Below are 21,936 nucleotides of genomic sequence, written 5' to 3' on the forward strand. Positions count from 1 at the left end.
CTGTACTGTAGACAAAAGCTATAGTTCCCTTGAAATCCTCTGGGCATAGGATAGTTCTTCTGTTGGGTAGGAAAACAATGCCTAAAATGAACTAATCAACAGGAGATCTACATCTGTCTAAGCAAAAGCTGCTGTACATCGTGTGGAGCCTCACTAGTGAGGCCTGAAGGCGTGCTGAGAAGCAGCTCTACCTCTCCTATCCCATTTGCCAGCAATAGGATTAGTTCCCTTGAAATCCTCTGGGCATAGGATAGTTCTTCTGTTGGGTAGGAAAACAATGCCTAAAATGAACTAATCAACAGGAGATCTACATCTGTCTAAGCAAAAGCTGCTGTACATCGTGTGGAGCCTCACTAGTGAGGCCTGAAGGCGTGCTGAGAAGCAGCTCTACCTCTCCTATCCCATTTGCCAGCAATAGGATCTGTCCTGGGTGTCCCTGCATCTCCTCTGTAGTACTTTCTCTGTAGTAGGAGTCTGGCGCACGTGTGGAGGAATTTTGCCTTCCTGTTGACAGCACAAACTCAATGGGAGGAGAAGGGGGTGTACATTTCCAAGGTTGAACAGGAATATTGTTTGCCTGAGAAGTGTCAGGAGCGACTAGAGAGAAAGCAGACCGCAGACTTGCTCTTTGGCAGTTTGAGTGGGAAGAAGTTGGGAAATGGAATCATGTAGGTGTTGTTTCTCCTTTTGGGGCAGCAGCTCTGTGTAGAAGCCACTTCTGCTTTCCTTCTTCAGTCTTTTGGGGAAATGCGGAGCTGCAAGTTTCTCAAGAAGAGTGAAGGGCTTCGAACATCTTACCATCCTTCCAGTTGGGAGTTTTCTTTTGGTTTCTGTTTCTTTTTTTTTCTTTCTTTTTACACTTTATTTTGTTTATTTCTTGTTTTGTTTTATGGATATAAAGAGAGAACATAAAGAGAGAAAGGGGGATGGTGAATGGATGTTCTACATATATATTTCTGGGGCCTCATATGATTAAGTCCAAAGAAATATTTACCAGCATATCTAAGATTTGTCTTCCCCGTATTTTTAACTTTTGGCACCCACCTCATCTAGGTTTTAAAAAAAGATCTGAGTATTCTTTTCAAAAGGTAAAGAATCCTTAATGTATTCCCTCATGCTCAAAAAGGGCGGATCCATTTACAGTTCAGATGTTCCAAAATACTCATCTTTGGATAGAGAAAAAGCTAGGATATTTCAACTATTAATCTGGTTCTTAACACAAAAAAAGGAGCCACTTTGGACGTGGTGGGGTGTGTGTGTTTAAGATAGGTTATTAGAGTTGGAGTAGCGTATCTGGTGCTTTGCAATATGACAGGTCCCATCAGTGTTACACTCTTACTGTAAGCAGCGGTATAAGGCCTTCCTTTTATTTTTTGGCATTCTAAATGTAGCATAACCATACTGTTTTTAACGTTTCTAGAAATATTTATTCTTCTTGTAAATGGAAGCTATTTGAGGGATGAAAAGGAAGTGATGTGAACAGAGGTGATCCGTTTCATTTGATCTTCTGTTGGGCAGGTATTAACACCACAATAACTATCAACAAACATGGGTGGCACTCTCTGGTGCTCACCAAGGTAAAGGTCGGATGGTCTTGTTTGTTGAGTACTTGCCCTACAGAGTGACTTACTGCCTCCCACTAGTGGACTGGCATCCTATGTCAAGACCACTCAATAAGACTTGCTGTGAGGTGTGCTGTGCCTGCTTTTGGATAATCCCTGGTCTCAGCTTTTTTGCATAATGTCAAAACTATTAAATATTTTTATTTGACTCTTTCATAGCTACTTGCAGTTCAGGGCTTTGGTAAGGCTTCGGAAAGATACGAACCTAATGAAAAATCACGTTTTTAGAAAATTAGTTTCAGATTAACAAATTGAGCCTAACCCCACTGAAGATAGCAAATGCAAGTGGAGAGCCTGCACAGGGAAACTTACTGTTGGCACAAATTGCCGTCAGCTTCTGTCAAACTCCTTTTGTAAAGTCAGGACCTAAGTGTTACAATTTTTGCTCTGGCTGGTGCAGTTCTTCTGCCTTTCCTCAAAATATCACGGCTCCGCAGTCTCTGCCTTTGACAGACTTCTAGCTGGAATGCCCACCGGGGCTCCTTGATCTTTCTTCAGCTGCCTGTACCTCTGTGGAGCCATATGAGATGCTCGTATTTCACCATTTTCCAAGGGGATGATGTACACTGTAATGCTGATGCCTGAAAAAAAAGAGTGCAAAGAGATTTTACTCTCATCTTGTGTGATAGTGTGAGCAACTAACCACAAGGCCTTTTCTTTTCTGACATATATTTTTACTGCTTTGTTAATTGTTTCTGAATAATTCTACCACCCCTGGCATGGAAGAACTTGACACATAATGACCTAAATAGCTGTAAGAAGGTCTGTTCCTCCAGCACAGAAGCTGCCTTCTGATTTCAAATTAGTGTTCATCATTGGGAAGTTAGGTTTCTGGATGAGAGGAAGTGCATTTGATACATTGGTTATATCACAGATGTTTCATTTAATTGTTTTATTCAGTACCTGAATAAAAGTGAAATACTACTTTTAAGATAATTTGTCTTTAGGGAGATAAATTGCTTTCCAATTTTTGACAAAATGTTTACAGTTGTGTATTATTCTAATTACGTAGTGGGTACATGCATTCAAATAACAATATGTTGTTCAGTGATGGGGCTTTTTGGAGTAATTTTTTTCAGAGGATCTTATTCTTGTATTTAAAGAAGTGAAGCTCAACTAAAGCTTTTTTTTTTTTTTTTAAATAAAAAAATCTACTGTTTGGGTGACTTCACCTGGGGAGGGCAAAAGAAACCAGTACAAAATATAACAATAGGAAAGTCAGATGCTGTTTTACCCTGGCCTGGTAGCCTATCCACAGTGCTTTGCAGTGGGGATGCAGCTGTCCTATTCTTTCTTTGTAGTTGGATTACTTTTTGCCTTGTCTGTTTCCCCATGTGAGGAGAGCATTTTGAGATGGCATTATAAAAGAGACAATATAAGGGGCGGGTGGTGGCATTACTCTTTAAGCTATTCAAGTGCTCTTGCTTTTCCACAGTCCCCAGTATGCAGTTTGCTGAGAAAGTAGCACAGTCTGGCTCAGCTCAGCACCGTCCAAGGAATTACAGAATGTGCTGGATTGTAACAGCACATGTGGCTAAGCAGGGCTGATGAGAAACGCAGATAACTCATACATAGCTTCCTTGTCAGGTTGCTTTCATCCCAGCAAGGCTAATCTGGATGGTCATCACTCATGCTAACTTTGCAGAGAAGGTATACCCTCAGTGCGGGAACATGAGATTTGGGATACTATTAAAAGATGTGCAGAATGCACTGAAATACCATGTGTGTTCATGAATACAAATATACGTGTATTTATTAGGCTTTCAGAAAGGCCAGGCTGTCACAGATTTGTCTCCAAGTTGTGTAAGGAGGTTTGGTGTTGGAATGTGCACCAAATGTAGATGACTTGCCAGAGGGACAAGTCACAGCTGTCCTCCGACAGCCTCATCATGGCCCTGACAATCATCTGCTTCCTACTCTAAAACCCCAGGGTGGAAATAGGTGTTCAGAAAGAGCTTCAGTTAGCAGAACAGCTTCCGCAGCCTTAACCTCATTCTCTGAAACTGCTTAAAACATTTGTGCTGAAAGCTAACCTTCTTGGCTCCCCTGCTGAAAGAGGGATGTCTGTCTTGGGGCACAGGGCGAGTGTGGAAATTTCAGCCTGAGGAATTAGCTGGTTGAAAGAAATTGAAAGCTTGCCTTAGTCCAGGCTGGTTCACATTGCCTTACAAAGGTGGTGTGTACTTTGCTCATACCATGGTTTCCTTGTTACAGGGTTAAATCCTGCTGATTTAGCAAAAAGCTGTATAATAATACAGTGGGAAACCTAAACTTTTGAGGACCGAGTAAATATATTAGATCAGTAACAGGCATGTTGTTGGCTGTTGAGATCTTTTAGTTATGTTTCAGGTATCCTTTTCCTTAGTAAGTATCTCTGGTATTTATCGCTGCTTCTAGAAATGGTAAAATATTTTGCTTTAGCGCGACTTGTGGGTGGCTTCTGATGGTTTTCTATTCCAAAGGGTCTTGGGTAACCAGAACAGTACTTTAAAATGTTTTGTTTTCACTCTGTTGCTGCCAGACAAAGCCATGAAAAGCAGCAGGGACTTTAGCATGCTGTTTGTGGCCACAGAGAAACTTCTCCTCGCCTTACCTTTGGGATGCAGAGGGTACCTCTTGAAAAGTACCTGGTGGTGTCCAAATGTGGCTCATCATGGACAATGTGAAATACTTAAAGGAGAACTTGCTCAGTGTTGTGTGGTCAGGTGGAAGCCCTGGGCTCTTTCCCCTGGATGCTTAATGTCTCTTCTTAGATGTCACTATTTTTGAAGCCAAAATCGAGGTTGGAGAGCAGATTCTTTGAGTTGTATGAAGGGCTGGAGCTAATAAGCTCCATGTTCCTGGGTGCCCTTTGTAGTACCAGCTAACTTATCAAAACTACCGATATAAGTTGAAGGTATTACTGGTAGGTAGTAGATTTATTTTCATTTGGGAGGGAGAGCGCAGAGAAAGGAGAAATACGGTTTTCTTTAGTGCATAAATTGAGACTTACTTCAGGCATCTTGCAGGGATTGTGCTGGCTTCCTAAATTCTAATTTGTATTGTTAATACAAATTACAGCTTTACAAGCTGAAGTGTGCCAGTAAAAATGATTAAGTCATGTAAAGCTGTTACCTTAAGTAGGAAATAGAAAATTGGTTGATAACGCTAATGGAAAACTGCCCAAAAATGAAGAAATGTGAAGTTAATATCCATGAATAAACGAGGTTTAGTTTGCACCTTCTCTAATACGTGTTTATATAGAGATAATACTGGATGTTTCAGTAGCAAAGACTTACCATGTGAAAAACAAAGTGTGCGAATAACGCTCAGAATACGGAAAGGCAATTTCTGAAGAACTTCGTGCAAGTCTTAATACTTAGAAAAACAAGCACATGCTCAAGAGTTATAACCATCGTGTGCAATTACTTCTGAGTAATATGCTTTGTTGGCTGCTCTTCTAACTGCTGAAACCTCAGGTGTGAAACTCAAGAGTCAGCGAGTGGTCATCACAGAAATAAATTCTTAAAATTCATGTGATTAATACATTACTAACTGCACCAATCTTCTACTTTGCCGACTACAGTATCCAAGCATGTGGTTATTACATTTGTCATCACAGTCGTTTTATTCCATGCTGTATGTCGTACAACTGTGTCATATCATAGTTGCTAAGCATGTTATTGAACAAGTTTTTTTTTTTAAAGAGGAAGCTGTAAGATTGTTGAATATGAAATATTAATCTTCATTTGTTCAGACTGTAAGAATACCATAAATTCAAATCATCAAAGCTATTTTCATTGTTGCGATGGTTGATTTTTTTTTTCAGTTTTTTTAATGTTTAACTTCAGTGATATTAAGTCATTAGAGTGACAGTGTAATTTAATGTCATTTTTTTAAACCAAGGAAATTAATACAGTGTGTACAAAATAGATTTAATACATTGAAGGCATGTTGCAAATACAGATGTAATCCTGTAAGTATTTCCATCGTTACTGCTGTATCTAACCCCTAAAGTTTTTTTTTTTTTTTTATTGTGTTAGTTTATTACACATTGCTAGACAAGATGTGAGTAAATTATGGTATGAGTAAATTATGTGATTACTGGAGAGAACAGAGTTAATCTAACCCGGTTTTAACTGTATACAATTTAAATATTGGTGTCATTAAGTTACACAGTTGCATATTCTTATTGCTGCACACATGCTCTTCTAAGTAGGAGGCTCAGGGGACTCACCTTTTCATAATTCATTCTGCATACCTTGTGCAGTTAACTACATTTACCTGCGTTTCACTTGTTTTTAAAGTTGAATGATTTAAAATATTCTGCAGCAGTTTTGTTCTATGTTTCATTTTTTTGTAGTGTGTTTAAATCAGCAAATTTGTATATTGTTGCGTATTTAAAAATGCTGATTCAGAAGGCTGGTTATAGATTCATTTCTCTATAAAATGTTTGGTAGTGTAGCACAAGGAACAGCTGTTCTGTTGGTGAACGAATGAAACTATTTTTCTGTTTTCTGCAAGGTTAGCATACACAGAAGGGCTCAGGTTTAGGGCAGGATTTTTGTCTTCGTATAGACTTGTCACATGTTCCTTTGTAATTTGAATTTAATTCAGGTAATTCTGCCCAGTTTTCTTTCTCTCTCTGAAGCTATACTTGGCTAATTTAAGGACTGCAGTTTGAGGAATGCCCGGTTTTGGGCGGTACAGATGGGTTTATTCCTGTGCAAATGTGGCTGTTCGTTGAGGTTAATTATCCATAAGGTCCTGACTTATGAGGCTACTAGAATAGCTGTTAACTATGAATAATTTAGTACAGCATCATATTGCATGCCATTTAAGAAGGCCTCTGCCTGTGAATCTTTATATCTTGTTGAAATCCACTCAACAGTATGAAGGTTACTGCTTGCATTGATATTTTATTGTACTCTTTTCATTCAATTTTAAGATTTGTCAGGGTACAAAGGCAATGTGAATATTTTATGGTGATAAGTAATAAAAATACCTGCGCAAGAATAGGTATAGTTTGTTTTTGAAAAGTTGATGTTTTGAACCAGTCTTCAGTGTTAAATTGTCTTTTAAATTTATTTTAAATCTTACACTGGCAAAATGTGGTTAGCATTTTCTCCACTGAGATTTATGTAGTTGAGACAATTCACATCTTAGAATATACTTTTAGGCAATATCTCATTACGGGGAGACAAAAGAGACTTAATGAAAGACTTGCTAGCAAGAGTACAAGATTTCAGTGCTTTCTACAAATTGTCTTAGTTGCTCATACATCTGGCTAGAGCAGACTGTGTGTCATATTACAGAGGCTTTTTCAGGAGAAAAACTGCAAATACAGAACTTTGAAGCAGTTCCAAGTGCAGATAAATTTACTGTATGCCTTTAGGAGACTTGATCATTATAACTTAGCACTGGATATGTTTTTTAAGAATGCTAAAACAATAGAGTTCTGTCATTATCATAAACTAGATTTTTTACAAAAACACCTCAAAGCATTAGGGAAGAGCTTCATAAAGAAAGAAGTTACTTTGGAAGTGCCAAGGGAAGAACATAAGAATACGAACGTGTAACAGAAGTAGTAGTGAGAAAGTTTTGTTTGGGGCGTTTTGGGGAGAGAGACTGACGCTTTATGATATTTAAGGAAGGTCTGTCAGACATCTGGGAAGGTATTTCCCCTTTCTGACTACTTCCAGTTTTCCATTAGTGCTGCCATTTGCTGTCTCGACTAGTAAGTTTTTCTACTATAAGAAAGAAGGGAATCCCCTCCCAAGAAAAAACGGGAGACAGATTTTTCAGTCCTTCTGCAGCATTTTTAGAAAGGCTTCTGGTGGTCTATTTTCACCCCTTCTAAAAGTCAGTTCTAAAAATGACAGTGGAAGCACGTTCTCCTTCTTGTCTTGCTGCGTGGTCGGATAGAAAGGGAGAGAGGCAAGTGGATATCAGGAATGGTACCCAATGGACAGAATTTTGGCCAGAATACGTGTTTGTTAGTCATTATGGGCCTGTTCATTGGGATGCTCTATTATAGCTGTACATATCTTAACTCATTTTTAGAATTGTTTTGTAGGACACTTCCAACCTCATTTAGAAAGTAGAACTTTTTTTTTTCTTTTCCAAATGAGATTTGCTGTAATATAAGTGATGCTGTTAGAAGTTGACACAGTGACGTACACTCATCCCTTGGTGCCCGCTTCAGCGACTGAAGATAAAATAGGCCTTTTATCTTTTTGTGCTCCTTCACAGGGTAGTAAGTAATTTAGGTATCCCTTAAGGGTTGGTAGTTAAACGCTAAGATCTTGCTAGATGTGTTTACTTCTCCTTAAAGGCGAGGATTCAGATCGGTCCCTTTGAACGGGCACTCTTTGAGCTGTACATTATGGGGATGTTTTAATAAACTCTCAAACCTCTAATAGTTCTGCAGTTTACTACTGACTCAACCCATACTTTGATGGAGATGCAGCTTTGTTTACAGGTGGAAAGAAAGCATTATGTTGTTCAGCCCTGGTGCAAAATTTTTAAGGCTGTTTATTTCCAAATTGGGAGCTTAAAATTAAATGGAAAATTAGTGGGACTTTCCTTACTCCAGAGCGTTTTGATCTGTGTTTTAATTATCTTCTCTGTGCAAATGCTTTTTATGTTGAAATAAACTATAGTTTACTTTACTAGACAGCCATGAAAAGTTGAATTGCCAATTTTCCTGATGCGAGTGATAAAAGATGTCTATGTTCCATGCATAATATGTGCTCATGCTTTTCTGATACACATGGTGTGCTTGTATTCTTCAGATTCTGATTTGTCTGAAATGTGATAATGATTTCAGTTACTATAAATAATTAATTATATATTGTATCTGTGGGTAGCTGTTGCCGGGCTTGGCTGAATCATAAACACAGGTTGCAGACCTCCTCCTTTGGAGAAAATGGTGCACCACCTCTTGCTGGGCTCGTAATGTTAATGCAGCACAACAGAATGAGGGCACAGAATATCCCACCTGCACCCGTTACCTTTTTCACTGCAGCATGTAATGCACTGTGGTTAAACCTCCCATGTGGCATGGGAGCGTGGCATGCCTCTGCAGATGCAAAAGGTGAGCTGCTCCCTGCAGTCGCTGAGGACAGTAGGTAGGTAGGAGGGAAGAGGAGGTGGAAGGCTATACATTTGTCTACCTGAGCTGCCTGATTTCCTGATATCTGTGAGGAAGTTCCATGTGAATGTGTTCCCTGTGACTGCAATAGTGAGTGGCAGTAGAAAGGCAGAAGTGCCTGAAAGACTTTTTTTTTCTTTTTTTTAAAAACATATTATTTTATTGGTGCTGTGTGCAAGAATAAGCTATCCTCCAAACCTAGAGGTGTGGGAGGAAACAGACTATGAAGTTATGTTCTGCCTTTTATTTTTGTGTTTAAAATAAACTTTCCTCTGTTGCTGTTGAAATGTGTCAGTTAAAGTGTTGCATTTATAAAAAATACTATATAGGTGATGGAGTGTCAATGTTTTGATACAACCCCTAACCAGAAGTTTATTAAAGCCTTGATATTTATTGTTTCTTATTTAGCTTTTATCAAGTGGTGATTTTATGCAATGGCATCAAGCCACAGTTCTTCACCAGTGCCTCAGTCGAACAGCAGTGATGCTTTCTTTAAAAAGGAAATGGATGCCACAAAACGCTTTCGACCTGTGCAGTCACTGCCTGATGTGTGTCCCAAGGAACCTACAGGTAATGTCGGTGTCAAGGAGAGTGGAAATGTAGTTAAATTTGCTAATCCATTTAAAATTGTTCAGTCAAATTTTCTTGTATACTGGGTGTAGTGTTCTAAGCCATAGTCTTATTTCAAAGTATGCTGTAATTCTGCTTTATACCACCCAGTGTCCCTTTGGAGCAATGGGAGAGCCTGTTGCAGCTTGGTTTTAGATGCCCACATTATAGATGGGATCTTGCTTGTGTGATTCCACATTATAGCTATGATCCATATGATCCATGCAAGGAGAGAGTATATTCAGTCAGAGCCTGTAACATATCTGTTCAGCGTGCTTGGAGTCTAGCTGCATTACTTCTGTGAAACACCCCAGCGCTCTTGCAGCGGGAAGCAAGAGATCAGGACCTGTCTCTAGCACTGTCACAAGTCTATAGTGCTATCATAAAACCAGGTTTTGGTCACAGTTATAGCTGCTGTGGTATACTAAAGCTTAGTCTATAAAAAGGAGTAGGTGGGGTGGGATCTTAAGAATTACGAAATATAATGCTAATGAATTTGAACTGTCATTCTGATCGAGTTCAGATTATTAAAAATATGTTTGTGGTTGGAATTTTTTTCTCTTCAGTAGAAGCTAATGCTTTTGAGCTAAATATGTTTAATGAGTGTGAATACACCACTGTGTTCAAAACTTTTGTTGGTTAATCTGATAGAAGAAGTGCAAGTTAAAGTGTTGCAGAAGGAGAATATCATGCGTCTTTTACACAGATAATTCTGATCCACTATGTAATTGTGAAAACATGGTTTGCTTAAGAACCACATTTTAGCAAAAATACAACTTTCAGTTTCTCACCTTAACAAACTGTCTTGTCTTTTGTGCTGCAGGCGATCCCAGTAATTTATGTGACAGCCCATCTCTAGTTGTGGATCAGCACAGATGGACTATTTATCATTCCAAAGTCAATCTCCCAGCAGCACTAAATGATCCTAGGTTAGCAAAAAGGGAATCTGATTTCTTTACAAAAACATGGGGAGTGGACTTTGTGGACACTGAAGTCACGCCTTCATTCTACCTCCCACAGATCACCAAGGAACATTTTGTATTATACCAACAGGAAATCACTCCGGTAAGAACCCAAAATTAGATGCATGTAGTACTAGGGGCCAGAAAGAGATTTTTAGATCCTTCTTGTAATTAGAGATTGTCCCTGTTAGTAGCCATCGTACAGTTAGCTGATAATTAATTTGCTCTTCAGTGCTTGTTGACTCTTCATTAGGCATTTCTTGTTTTATAATCTCAGTATTCATAGTGTGGAAAATGCTGTCTAAATTCTCTCTAGGCAATTTCATTTTTTCTTCATTTGTATTTCTGAATACTGCGCTCTGTACCAGGGCTTACAGTTCCTATTTATTCTTTCTGATTATTAATCCTTTTTCTGTAAGGATTGTTTAACGATTGGGCTCTACAGAACAACATAGCATTTTCAGACCTTTGCATCAAATGCAAAACATGACTATGTGCTGCAAGGCTTAGGGATTTTTTTTTTTAAGAGTCTCTAATGTAAACATTTATACGTGAAGTTCTTAAACTGTAAATAGGCCTATTATCTTGATGATTTCTTTTGTAACAGGAAAGTTTAAGCTACATCTAAGGACACCAGGACCAGTAGGAGACTTCTACAAACTCTTAAAATACAGGTGTCAGTAAGTATGTAGTATTCTTTCTTTTTTTAACTGAAGGAACTTGTAGAAGTCTCCCACTGTTTTCTGCTTCCTTGGTTTGTAACTTTCTTGTTTTTTTGCTGTTACAGAATTAGCTGCAGGAAGTGTTACTTATGTAAATCATAGTTAAAGTATGTGGGAGGGTATTGCCTGTAACTGAACTATTGCTGTTAGTTCACACTAACATTTAAAACGTATAAGAGCTCATCCGTTAGCGTGTAATGCAGTGACTGCGAAACGAAAGAAGGTTTTAGAAAGAGGGACCTGACACATGATGTAGCTTCTAGCAGAGATCTAGCTAACATCGGTGTTCTTTAGAAATGTAATTTCTCATCACTATGGTTTCTGGTGTTGTTTACACCTGTGGATAAAATTTGAAGCTCAGCCAGCGTGACGAGACAAGATACATGATTTCAGCAAGGTGGTCATTAGTAAGATGTGGAAGCAATTTCTACTTTGATCCGATTTAATTTAGCAGTGAAAAAGCATTCATTGTGTGTTAGTGTGACTTCTGAATTAGACAGCAAATAAATGTTTGGATATGTAATTGTAATTGCTCTATGGTTATATCTCATTATGTAGAGAGGTTATTACACCTTTTCAATAACTTTTGTGTTCATTTTCTCTTGAGATGTAAAGATACTGAAAAAACAACATATAGACCAAAAATTTCAACCTGTGTTAGCTTTCACCTGGACAAACATCATCTGAGCTTTTAAGAGGGAAAAAATACTATTGTGAACTTGTCAGAATTATTTGGCATAATGCAGTATGTTTAACTGAAAATGTTCTGAACGTCTGTTTCAAAGAAAAATAATCTTTTTAAAGCCTCAAAGTAATTCTTTAATATATTTTCTCTTTTACAGAGAGAGAAGGTTCATGAAAGATGCAAGAATATTTGTACTCCTAAAGATACCTTCGACAGGACTGTATTACACACCCACGGTACAGTCAAAGCCTTCCTTTAGTCGTTGAAAAGTAATTTCTTTAATGATTACTATAACGTACTGATCATCTCCTTTACTTGCTCAAGGGCCTCGTGCAAAAATAGCTGCTGGTGAACAGTAAGTGAAAACTCAGACATGGTTGACTAGAAGTATTTATGATCACTGCTGATATTTTATAGGTCAAAATGCTTGTGATACCTGCTTTTAAACTTTTCCTTGGCATGTTTGTATTCATGGCAGGTCATTATGTCCCTGGCAGCGTTTCCTTTTAACTTCTGTGTGTTTAAGATCCATTGAAACTGTTGCATCAAATTTTTAGCAGCTGTTGACTTTGCAGTGAAGAATGGCAGTGCTGGGCCATTCCTGTTCCTCTGCCATGAGGATCACAGAATGGCCAAGGATGGAAGTGACGTCTCAAGATGGTCTAGTCCAACCACCTGCTCAAGCAGGGTCACCTATGGGAGGACAGTGTCCGGTTGGCTTTTGAATTTATCCACAGATTGAGATTACACAACCTCTCTGGGCAACCCGTTTCAGTGTTTGACCACCCTCACAGTACAAGTGTTTCCTTGCGTTCAGATGGAATTTTTCTTGTATCAGTTTCTGCCCATTGCCTCTTGTCCTGTCACTGAGCACCACTGAGAAGAGCCTGCTCTGTCTTCTTTACACCCTCTCATCAGATATTTAAAAACATTGATAAGGTCCCCCCTGAGCTTTTCCAGGCTAAACAGTCTCAGCTCTCTCAGCCTTTCCTCTTGTGAAAAATGCCCTCGTCCCTTAATCATCTTTGTGGCCCTTCACTGGACTCACTCCAGTATGTCTAGGTCTGTCTTGTACTGGGGAGCTCAGAACTGGATGCACTGCTCCAGATGTCTCACCAGTGCTCTGTGGAGGGGGAGAATCACCTTCCCTCAACCTGCTGGCAATTCTCTGCCTAATGCAACCCAGGATGCTTTGCCGCAAGAGTGCACTGCTGGCTCATGGTCAGTTTGTGGTCTGCCAGGACCCCAGGTCCCTCTCTGCAGGGATGCTTTCCAGCCGCTAGACCCCTAGTGTGTACTGGTCTTTGGGGTTATTCCTCTCCAGGTGCAGGACTTTGCCTTTTCCTGTGTTGAACTTCATGAAGTTCTACTCTGGTCAGTTCTCTGGTTAATGTTTCTCTGATTACTGTTAGCAAAGACTACCTGGCAAACTTTTTTTGGTGTCCACAGCTGTAGCAAGGCTGAGTTTCAAGATTTTATGGAAGTAGTTCAGCTAGTATGAAACTAAACAAAGGAAGGCGAGAGACAAAATGAAAAAGAAAAGACAAGCAAAAGGAAAAGAAACACTCATAACCTGGAGCAAACTTTTAATACTTAATTTATTTTCTCAAAAATGTTAGCATAAAAGGGTTTATTTGCCAATCACTGTTTGATCAGGCTTGTCTATATCAATGTCTACAGGTAATGCAGCAAGAAGCTTCAGTAGTTTACTACTTTTGATCAAGTTCTTTCAATCAGCTTTCTTCCTCCTTTTCCATGCAAAAGGAAGTCCTTCTGTAGGGTTTCTCTGTACTTGGTGTTATTTTGGAATAGCTGTTCCTGAATGAGTCTGTCTGTGGCGCATACTGCAAAATAAAAGTTCCTTCTTCAGGCTTAAGCTTACTCCATTTTGAAAGAGGCTTTTGTTTTTAAAAAGAGAATGCTGTGTCACCAAAGTAACTGGGAGCTTCTTTTGTAGTTCCTAGTAGAAGCATCATTTGCTGAACTGAAACTCTGTGTTTTCTATAGTTTCTTTTGATGGTGTTGCTGGTCTTCCTCTAACTCCAGCCTGCAAGACTTGCCCTTTCGCTTGCATGAGAGTCGGTCTGTCCAAAGACTGAGGACAGCAGGATGATTCCTAGATTGCCTTTTGTATTTAGATATAAATAAGGTAACAAACAAATAAAGTAAGAACCAAAGAGGTGAGAGAAATGTGGAAGATAATGCTGATGTAGCACTTACCATATTTGTCAGGGACGAGTAGGCCGTCCAGCTGAGGTATGGGCTTGTTGTTTTTAAATTCGTGACCTTTTTTGGCCTCCAATGTGCCCCCTCTTCATGATGCACACTAAGTTAATGAGTAGGGAAGAAAAGGGGATTTTGGCTGAACCTTAAAAGTCTGAATTTGCCTTTTCTTCAAGTTCTGCTGGAGTACAATGATGCACCTCTTTTCCCAGCTCAACTATCTTACCTTCTGCAGTTGTCAGGTCAGCTTACTTCAAGGGAAGGGCCACTTCTGTGCTGCTTGCTCAGTGTGCTCGGGACTCTGTCCTGCCTCCTCATTCATTCTTCTTGCCAGACTTTGTGCATCCATTCTCCAAGTGCTGTGATTATATGGGCAGCTTCCATCTGGAGCATTAAATTGGGGTGATGTTAGAGCGACCTTTTACTGGCCCTTGCCAGTTGATTGAACAGCGCGTTAAAGAATGTGAAGTGCTAAGTAGATTGCTTTGTTTTCGCTGTCAAAGCAGCTGAATGTGAGCACCTTTGAATACTCTGAGCATGAGACCTAAACTACAAAGGAAAACAACGTGTTTTGAAGAATCAGAATATTTCAGGTTGGAAAGGACTTCAGAAAGTCTTTGCTGCAACTGCCATCTCAAAGCCAGTTCAGCTGTGGGGTCAGGCCAAGCTGTTTAGGGCTTTATCCAGACGGGCTTGAAGACCTCCAAGGATGGAGAGTATCTAGCCTCTCTGGGCAGCCTGCTCCAATGCTTGATTGTCCTCACGGTGAAAAAGGTTTTCCTCATGTTCAGTCAGAACCTTTTGTTTTAATTTATAACCACTGTTCCCTGTACGCCCACTGTGAGGAACCTGGCACCGTTGTCATGAAAACTTCCTCATAGGGTTTCATAGTGTTCAAGGTAATTGTTTTCCATTGTTTGCTCGTGAATGACTATTTGTATTTTGTTTAATTTTAGATAAATCCAGGACAGATCTGGAACAAGTACCTAAGGTATGGTTCCTGTGCACTCTAAGCTTTTATAAGGATTTCTCACATGTAGTCTTGAATATATGAATGTACTCTCTTCTTTGTAGAAATTTCGTCCAAGCTGATTACTTGAGCTGATTCTCAAGAGGATCTGCAGTGCTCAGAATTTACAACAGTCTACTTTTTCTTTCTTTTTGTTGTTGTTTCCTGTGGCCTTGATTTTTCTCTTACTTAAAGTAGAGTACAAATGCCATTAATTCTTTCATCTTTAATAACCTCAATCTTAAAACCTCAGAGCTGGGCAAGATTAGCCACTCTGTGTTCTAGGAGGAAAAGGAAACTGAAGAGTTTGATAGAAGCTTGAATACTGCATAGTGTTCAACTTAACATTAGGTTTAACTCCTTGAATCCGTGAGCAAAGCCCTCTTGCATACATGCTTGCAGCGTATATGATGTGGTCTTCTTGTGTCAGGTTGACAAAAGACACAACTCCAGATTCCGTTCAGTCTGAATAATTTTTTCTAGGTACATTAAGAAGTCAGAGTGTTAATATGGGTCAGCATCTCTGTGCCAGTCGTGAAATAGCTGTCAGTGCAATGTTTAAAGTCCAGGAAGCAAGAATGTTTGAGTGTGGTGTGATACTGCAGTCTATGTTGAACCTTTTAAAATTACACTTCATAAATACAGGGAAAAGGGTACTGCTATCTGCCTGGAAGCTCAAGGTTTGTACCAGTTTTGTCAAGTAAAAATAACGTTATCAGAGAGAATTTTAGATTAATAGTTATCAGAGATGGCAATGTTTAAAGTCCAGGAAGCAAGAATGTTTGAGTGTGGTGTGATACTGCAGTCTATGTTGAACCTTTTAAAATTACACTTCATAAATACAGGGAAAAGGGTACTGCTATCTGCCTGGAAGCTCAAGGTTTGTACCAGTTTTGTCAAGTAAAAATAACGTTATCAGAGAGAATTTTAGATTAATAGTTATCAGAGATGTGTAGTGTTAATGTTACATGTTACTGACTCTGTGACCAGCACGTTTGCTGCACTGTGCTAAAGGAGATCAACTTGAGGCTCTGTTCCCTCCCAGGCAACACTTGCTGCACCCTGACAGCTGGCTGGATCCTCAGTCTGGTAGAAGCTATGGCCCTAGAAATGAGCACATCAGCAGTAGGATGCCCCTGCTATTGAAGAACGTTTGCTCTGATCCTTTAGAGGACCCACGTTTAATGCTGCCTACGTTTTCACGCTCAGGATGTTTAGATCATCTTGGGTGCTTGATAACCTATGTAATTTTGGAGCTGTGACTTCCACTTTTAGGAAGATAAGACTTTGTCAGATCACACAAGCTTTTAAGATGTAAAGTAAATCGGTTATGAGGTCTGGAATGAACTTGTTTGCCTGGATAAATGAAAATTTGTTTTTTGAAAAATCAACAAACAAGGTCCCTGTTAGTTTCATGAGACAGGAGGTGTGTTAAACTGGGGAGGAAAATGTAGGGGTGAGAGAGGTGCATTTATTTCTTTTGTTTTTCTGTTTCAGATTTTTATGAAACCAGATTTTGCCTTGGAAGATTCCTTAACATTTAATGCCGTTTTACCATGGTCTCATTTTAGTACTGCTGGTGGAAAAGGAAATCGTGACGCAGCTTCCTCCAAGTTACTTCAAGAAAAGGTACAACTTCAATACAAGATGTCGTTACCCATCACAGCTGTTACTTACTACAGAGAAACTCCATTGCTGCTGTTCTGTACTGTTTGTTGAGACATTACTGTTGCGGGCTTTGTTATCTCTCATTTTATGTCAGGCTGCAGATTGCTAGTAAACAATACATCTCACTGAAAAAGAACTTTTTTCCCCTGCTACATAAACGTATCTAACAAATCTGGAAAAAAGAATCTGTATATGGCATAAAAATTGGCTCTTCATGACCACTAAAACTTAGTGAAGCAGGTATATATTGAGAACTTCATAGATGTGGAGCTGTTTGTAAGGGAGGAAGAGCAATTCCGTGAGAAGGGAAAGCTAGAGGTTGTACACTGTTTAAAACTATTGCTTTCTCACATCTCAGGAAAACTCCAGATTCAAGGCACTGTGGTTTCTGTGCTAAAAGAAATACTAAATCCTGAGGTTTTGTATGTCAGGAGCTTCCTCTTACCTTTTGTTGTCATGTCATCTGCACTCGCCCATTTTTGTATTTCACAAAGGACTTGAGTGCATTGGAGAGCGTGAAAGCAGAACTGTTTCTTTCATATTGGAAACTGAAGTCTTTACTTGGTCTTTTTTTGTTTGTTTGTTAATTGTGTAGTCACAGTGTAGAAAATCCCATAATGAATCATTTTAATGGTACAAATACCCACAAAATGCTTGTAGAAAATCTACGTGATTTTGGAGCCTGTTTTCTGACTTTAATTTTCCCTCCTGTTTCACCTACTAAAACTTCTAGGAGCTAGAGGAAAAAGAAAAAAAAAAAGAAAAAAAGTAGTGAGGTGCCTTAAGAAAAAAATAACGTGAGATCTTCTGGAAGATGTTTCCAAATTTCCAGGAGTTAGTCTTCCTGCTCTCCCTCCAGGTCAGGAGGAAGAGACAGGCTTTGCTGGAGGCTAACTTGATCCTTCATTGGGTTGTCCTCCACACCTAAAGTCGGAGGAATACTCTTTGGAGTTTCTTGTGGCAGTTGCTGTCTGAAGATGAAAAAGCAATGTCTGGCATATGCTTTAAACTCGCAAAGTGAGCCTGGCAGCAGCAGGATGGACACTCAACATGGACTTTGAGCGAAGGAGAGCCAGAGCCCTCTCTGATGCAGTGGAGGGAAAATAAGGCTTTGAATAGCTGTGAGCTGCGCTTCTTTGGAGAGGTGATACAAATAGGTAGAGTGAACAGTTCCGTTGCCTCCAAAGCCACATGCCTGATAAACAACTTATTGCACTGCTTCATGTTACTGAAATGGGCCCAAATTTTTTGTTTTACTTTTTAAAGGCTCTAAACTGTATGAAGTTTACACTTACAACGTGTAAATAGGCACCCTGGTGCCATAATTATCCTTAGCTCCAGGCACTATTTTTCAACAGGATTTGGAAAAATCTGCCTTAGGCACATGTACTTAGCAGCTTTTGGACTGCTGCTGATCTACTTGAACAACTTCCCCCTGACATTTTTTTCCTCCTTACCTCCTTCCATGTCTTGCCCTACAATGGAACTGTAAGCTCTTTGAGGCAGGTACTATCATTTTGTTCTGTTTGCTCTACCTCGCTCAACATAGTGAAGGGACCTGGGGCATCTGGTTGGTACAATCACATAAATAAATGATTGTAATAAACCTTTCTCAGATCCCTGTGTCACAGTCTGTCTCAGCTTTTCCTATGGGCTAGGTGTGTCACAGCTGTTTGGTAGAGGATGTTTTTGATTAAATGTATTACAAAGAAGATGGGTTTGCATATTGTATAAATCCCCAGCATTAAATACATGCAGGATGAAAATAACTATAAGAAGGAAACATTCTCCAGCTGATTTTCTTTCCATCTCTGGATGGGCCTTTTGAAATTCAGCATGAGGTTTGAGTGCTTGGCACCTCTTAGAAACCAGGTCATCTGAGTATCAGCATTCAGATGAGCATCCTAATGCCTCAGTCCTTTGAGTTTGCATATTCAGCATAAGCCAGAACGCAGAGCTTTTACAGCTCAAATAATCAGGCCAACCCAATGGTCTGGTAACTGTTCAACATAGAGAATTTGAATTTCAGGTTCTAAACATGTAGGCATACTCTGTCTCTGGGAATCCCACAGTGCCTGTGCACATGAAATATGTTTAATAGGAACTCCAACTGGTTGGCAAAAAAACAACTGCAGCCGGAGATATCCTGAGGATTTTTCTACAAAGAAGATGCTACAGCCTTTTTAAATGAACAGAGCCATTCCAAAGCCATGTCATCAAGTGTAGTGGAGCTGTATCTTTAGCAACTTCAGTGCCCCAAAGCACATAGCATATTTGCTTGTGTATACTCTTCTTACTTGCAAGCCAGTATCCAGAGCTGTCTCCTGGTTAATGGCCATATCGTAACAGTGTCAGTGTGCAACCATGTGGTACAAAATCTTGGGTATTTGAAAATTATTTGCTTTTCTACCTTGTAATTTTCAAGCAGGAGAGGCATCAAGTCAGCTTTCCCAAAGTGATTTTGAGTTCATTTAAAAACAAATGATCAAACCACAATGGGTAGTTATTTGCTTGCTAATCTGACAAAGGGTTTTAATTTTTATTAGCAAAATTTCCTTGTGATACAGTAAGACAAATACCCTGAAATTAGATTTGCATGGAGATAAACTTGCCAAGTCATAACAACACTGTTCGTTTTTCTTCCTCTGTCCTCTTTCTAGCTGAGCCATTATCTGGACATTGTGGAAGTCAATATAGCTCATCAGATTTCTCTGCGCTCAGAAGCATTTTTTCATGCAATGACCTCTCAGCATGAGTTGCAGGACTACCTCAGAAAAACCTCCCAGGCTGTAAAATTACTTAGAGAGAAAATCTCCAAAATTGATAAAGTAATGTGTGAAGGATCACTTCGAGTTTTAAGACTCTCACTCACCAGAAATAACTGTATAAAAGCATACAATAAATTGAAGTTAATGGCTACTGTACACCAAACACAGCCCACAGTACAGTTGCTGCTATCTACTTCTGAGTTTGTTGGAGCTTTGGACTTAATAGCAACAACACAGGAGGTGTTACAGCAAGAGCTTCAAGGCATTCACAGTTTCCGGTAGGTAACCATCTAGGAAATTAATGAAATGCAGGAAGAGCTAGAATGTGTTGAGCACATTATGTTGGCTGAAGGGGTTTGTTTTACCTTTGTTTGTTCGTTCTTGGAGGACTTAGTACAAAAGGTACAAAATGTAAGTGTGGCATAAGCAGTGTGACTAATACATGTGCTAGAGATAATTTTTTTTGGGGGGGGTGGGGGAAATGAACTTTTAACATCTAGATGCTTTGTACTCCATTCTTGTCTACAGGTGGTTTAGGGGTGCAGAGATGAGAGCCAAGCAGTGGCTGGACCTTCATCTTGCAGGGCTTGTAGCCCACAGCTGAGAGATGGTTTCCAAGTGGTGGTCTGTAATCCTCGTGCATGCAGCACCCCAGAGATACAGTTCTTGCTACACAGCTCCACTGCGGGCCACTGTCTTTAGTGACTGACCTAGGTGTTATAGGAATGTGCACGGACTGTGTGTTGAGTAGGTCGGCCTCCAGCCTGTGCTTGTGCTGGAAGAAGCTTTGCAAGCAAAAGCCAGTGCAAAGCTATCAAACCATGGCTCAAAATGTGGTTTGAGGTTGACAACTGGTCAGAAGGGATGTGTTCAGCCATGTCTGCTCTCGTGGAGAGCTGTATTTACAGGGCCAGGGGGTGCTTTCTCTTGCTCCATTCGACTGAGAAATCCAGTTCTGTGAGCTGCTGAAGTTGGGAAGGGAAGAAACAGGGGGAAGGTGCTGCCCAAGCTGCTGTTGCTACTGTTTTTTCACCCATGTTTGCTACAGTGATGGGAATTAGTGAGTCCAAGGTCCTGTGCTGGCTGTTTCTGTTAACAGTGGATTCTTAGAGCTCCACTTGGGAGATGCCGCTGCACTGTCCTCTGTGATATGCAAGAGTATTACTACAGTAGAATCCTTTTAGCTGATGTAAAATAAGCTATCATAGCAGTTGTATACAGGATAAAAGTGTCATATGCAAAGCTGCCACTGTGGTACGATGCTGGCAGAAGTAGTATATGTTAAATCAGCTCTGAGACTTGCATCAGCCAGTTGAGGAGCTGTACACTTAGTTTTAAAAGTTGATGCTGGGATCTTTTTTTGTTTTGTTTAGAGGTCATGTGGTTCCTGCAACCTGGTGGTTCCCAGCTTGCATAATAAAACCATGGCTGTTGCTCAATAACGGTAACATGAATGTTCAGAACTTCATACGGTTACGTCTGTTCAGATGAGCTCCTCTTCTAACACCACTTCTAGCTGATTCGGAAAAAGACTCAAATTTTATGTAGAAAAGATCTCAGAAAAAGTCTTTTAAAAAAAAATTACATTTAAAAAATAATTTTTTTTAAAGAGCTAATAAACTATTGGGAGGAGAGTTGTTAGAAGCTGTTAGTCTTTTCCTTTTAGCTTAGATGGTCCATCTTCAGACACCTCAGTGCAGTTTCTTTCCTCTTTATTGTTCCTGCTCTCAACAACTTGATTATGGTGCACAGCCCTTGACTGAGTCACATTTGCATTTACCTTGATGATAGTGAGTATAATTCTACAATCCTGTGACAACATCAATTAGGATTAGTTGTGTTTTGCAATCAAGTAACTGCCATGCAACATCAGCAGAGAGTGCAATTCTGTTGTCATTGTGATTAGTATACGTGATGTCCCAAGAATGTGCCATTATTTTAAAATTACACTCTGATGTGGAGCATATTTGCAGGTAAATATTCATCTTGTCTGTAAAAAGTGATTTCTGTGAATAACGCTCAGTTGATTGGTTTGGTAGCATTAAAAATAGTGATGGGAGTGGGAAATGTCCCCTCTGCTTAGGACATTAAAGGTTCAGAAAGGTTAGTTAAATGCAACCTAAGTCATCATCCCTATCAGAGATGCAAGTGCAGTTGAGAAGCCCGGCACAGTTGTTCCCAAGTCTCACAGTGGCCTGTGTGTATAGCGTGTCTGGAGAACTAACATGCAATGGGAAGGTGGAGATCTTGATAAAACTTCTCAGTAGAATGTTGTGTTTTTAAAAATACATAAAATTTAAAAAAAAATGTAAATTGATGCCATACACAAATACTTCAGCTTTTTCCAAGAAATACCAAATGGATGTTCTTGCTTTGTTCTGAGCAAGAATGCTGCAGTTGTCAAGTGAGTTAAATACCTGATTTATTTTAAGAAGAGATTAACTTCTAAATCAGTATCTCATTTTTCTAAAAAATTAGTATCTCTTTTTTTCCCTAAATAATTTGTCTCTTATTTAAAAAAAAAAACAAACTTGTT

General features: G+C 39.5%; 1 protein-coding gene across 2 annotated transcripts in view; it reads left to right on the forward strand.

Moving 5' to 3' along the window:
* VPS54 (vacuolar protein sorting 54 homolog (S. cerevisiae)) overlaps window positions 1-21,936 on the forward strand; it is a 52,585-nt gene that overhangs the window by 891 nt on the left and 29,758 nt on the right. Inside the window, exons 2-7 of one of the 2 annotated variants that reach the window (XM_009577429.1) lie at window positions 9,163-9,324; window positions 10,187-10,428; window positions 11,890-11,968; window positions 14,912-14,946; window positions 16,462-16,593; window positions 19,293-19,678. In XM_009577429.1, coding sequence (XP_009575724.1) covers window positions 9,189-9,324; window positions 10,187-10,428; window positions 11,890-11,968; window positions 14,912-14,946; window positions 16,462-16,593; window positions 19,293-19,678 — 1,010 coding nt within the window. In that variant the 5' untranslated portion in view covers window positions 9,163-9,188. Of the gene's footprint in view, window positions 1-9,162; window positions 9,325-10,186; window positions 10,429-11,889; window positions 11,969-14,911; window positions 14,947-16,461; window positions 16,594-19,292; window positions 19,679-21,936 lie in introns of those variants that run through there. The other variant, XM_009577430.1, reaches the window with a different exon arrangement.

The sequence above is a fragment of the Fulmarus glacialis genome, unplaced genomic scaffold (genome assembly GCF_000690835.1).
Source record: "Fulmarus glacialis isolate BGI_N327 unplaced genomic scaffold, ASM69083v1 scaffold10365, whole genome shotgun sequence".
Taxonomy (NCBI): domain Eukaryota; kingdom Metazoa; phylum Chordata; class Aves; order Procellariiformes; family Procellariidae; genus Fulmarus; species Fulmarus glacialis.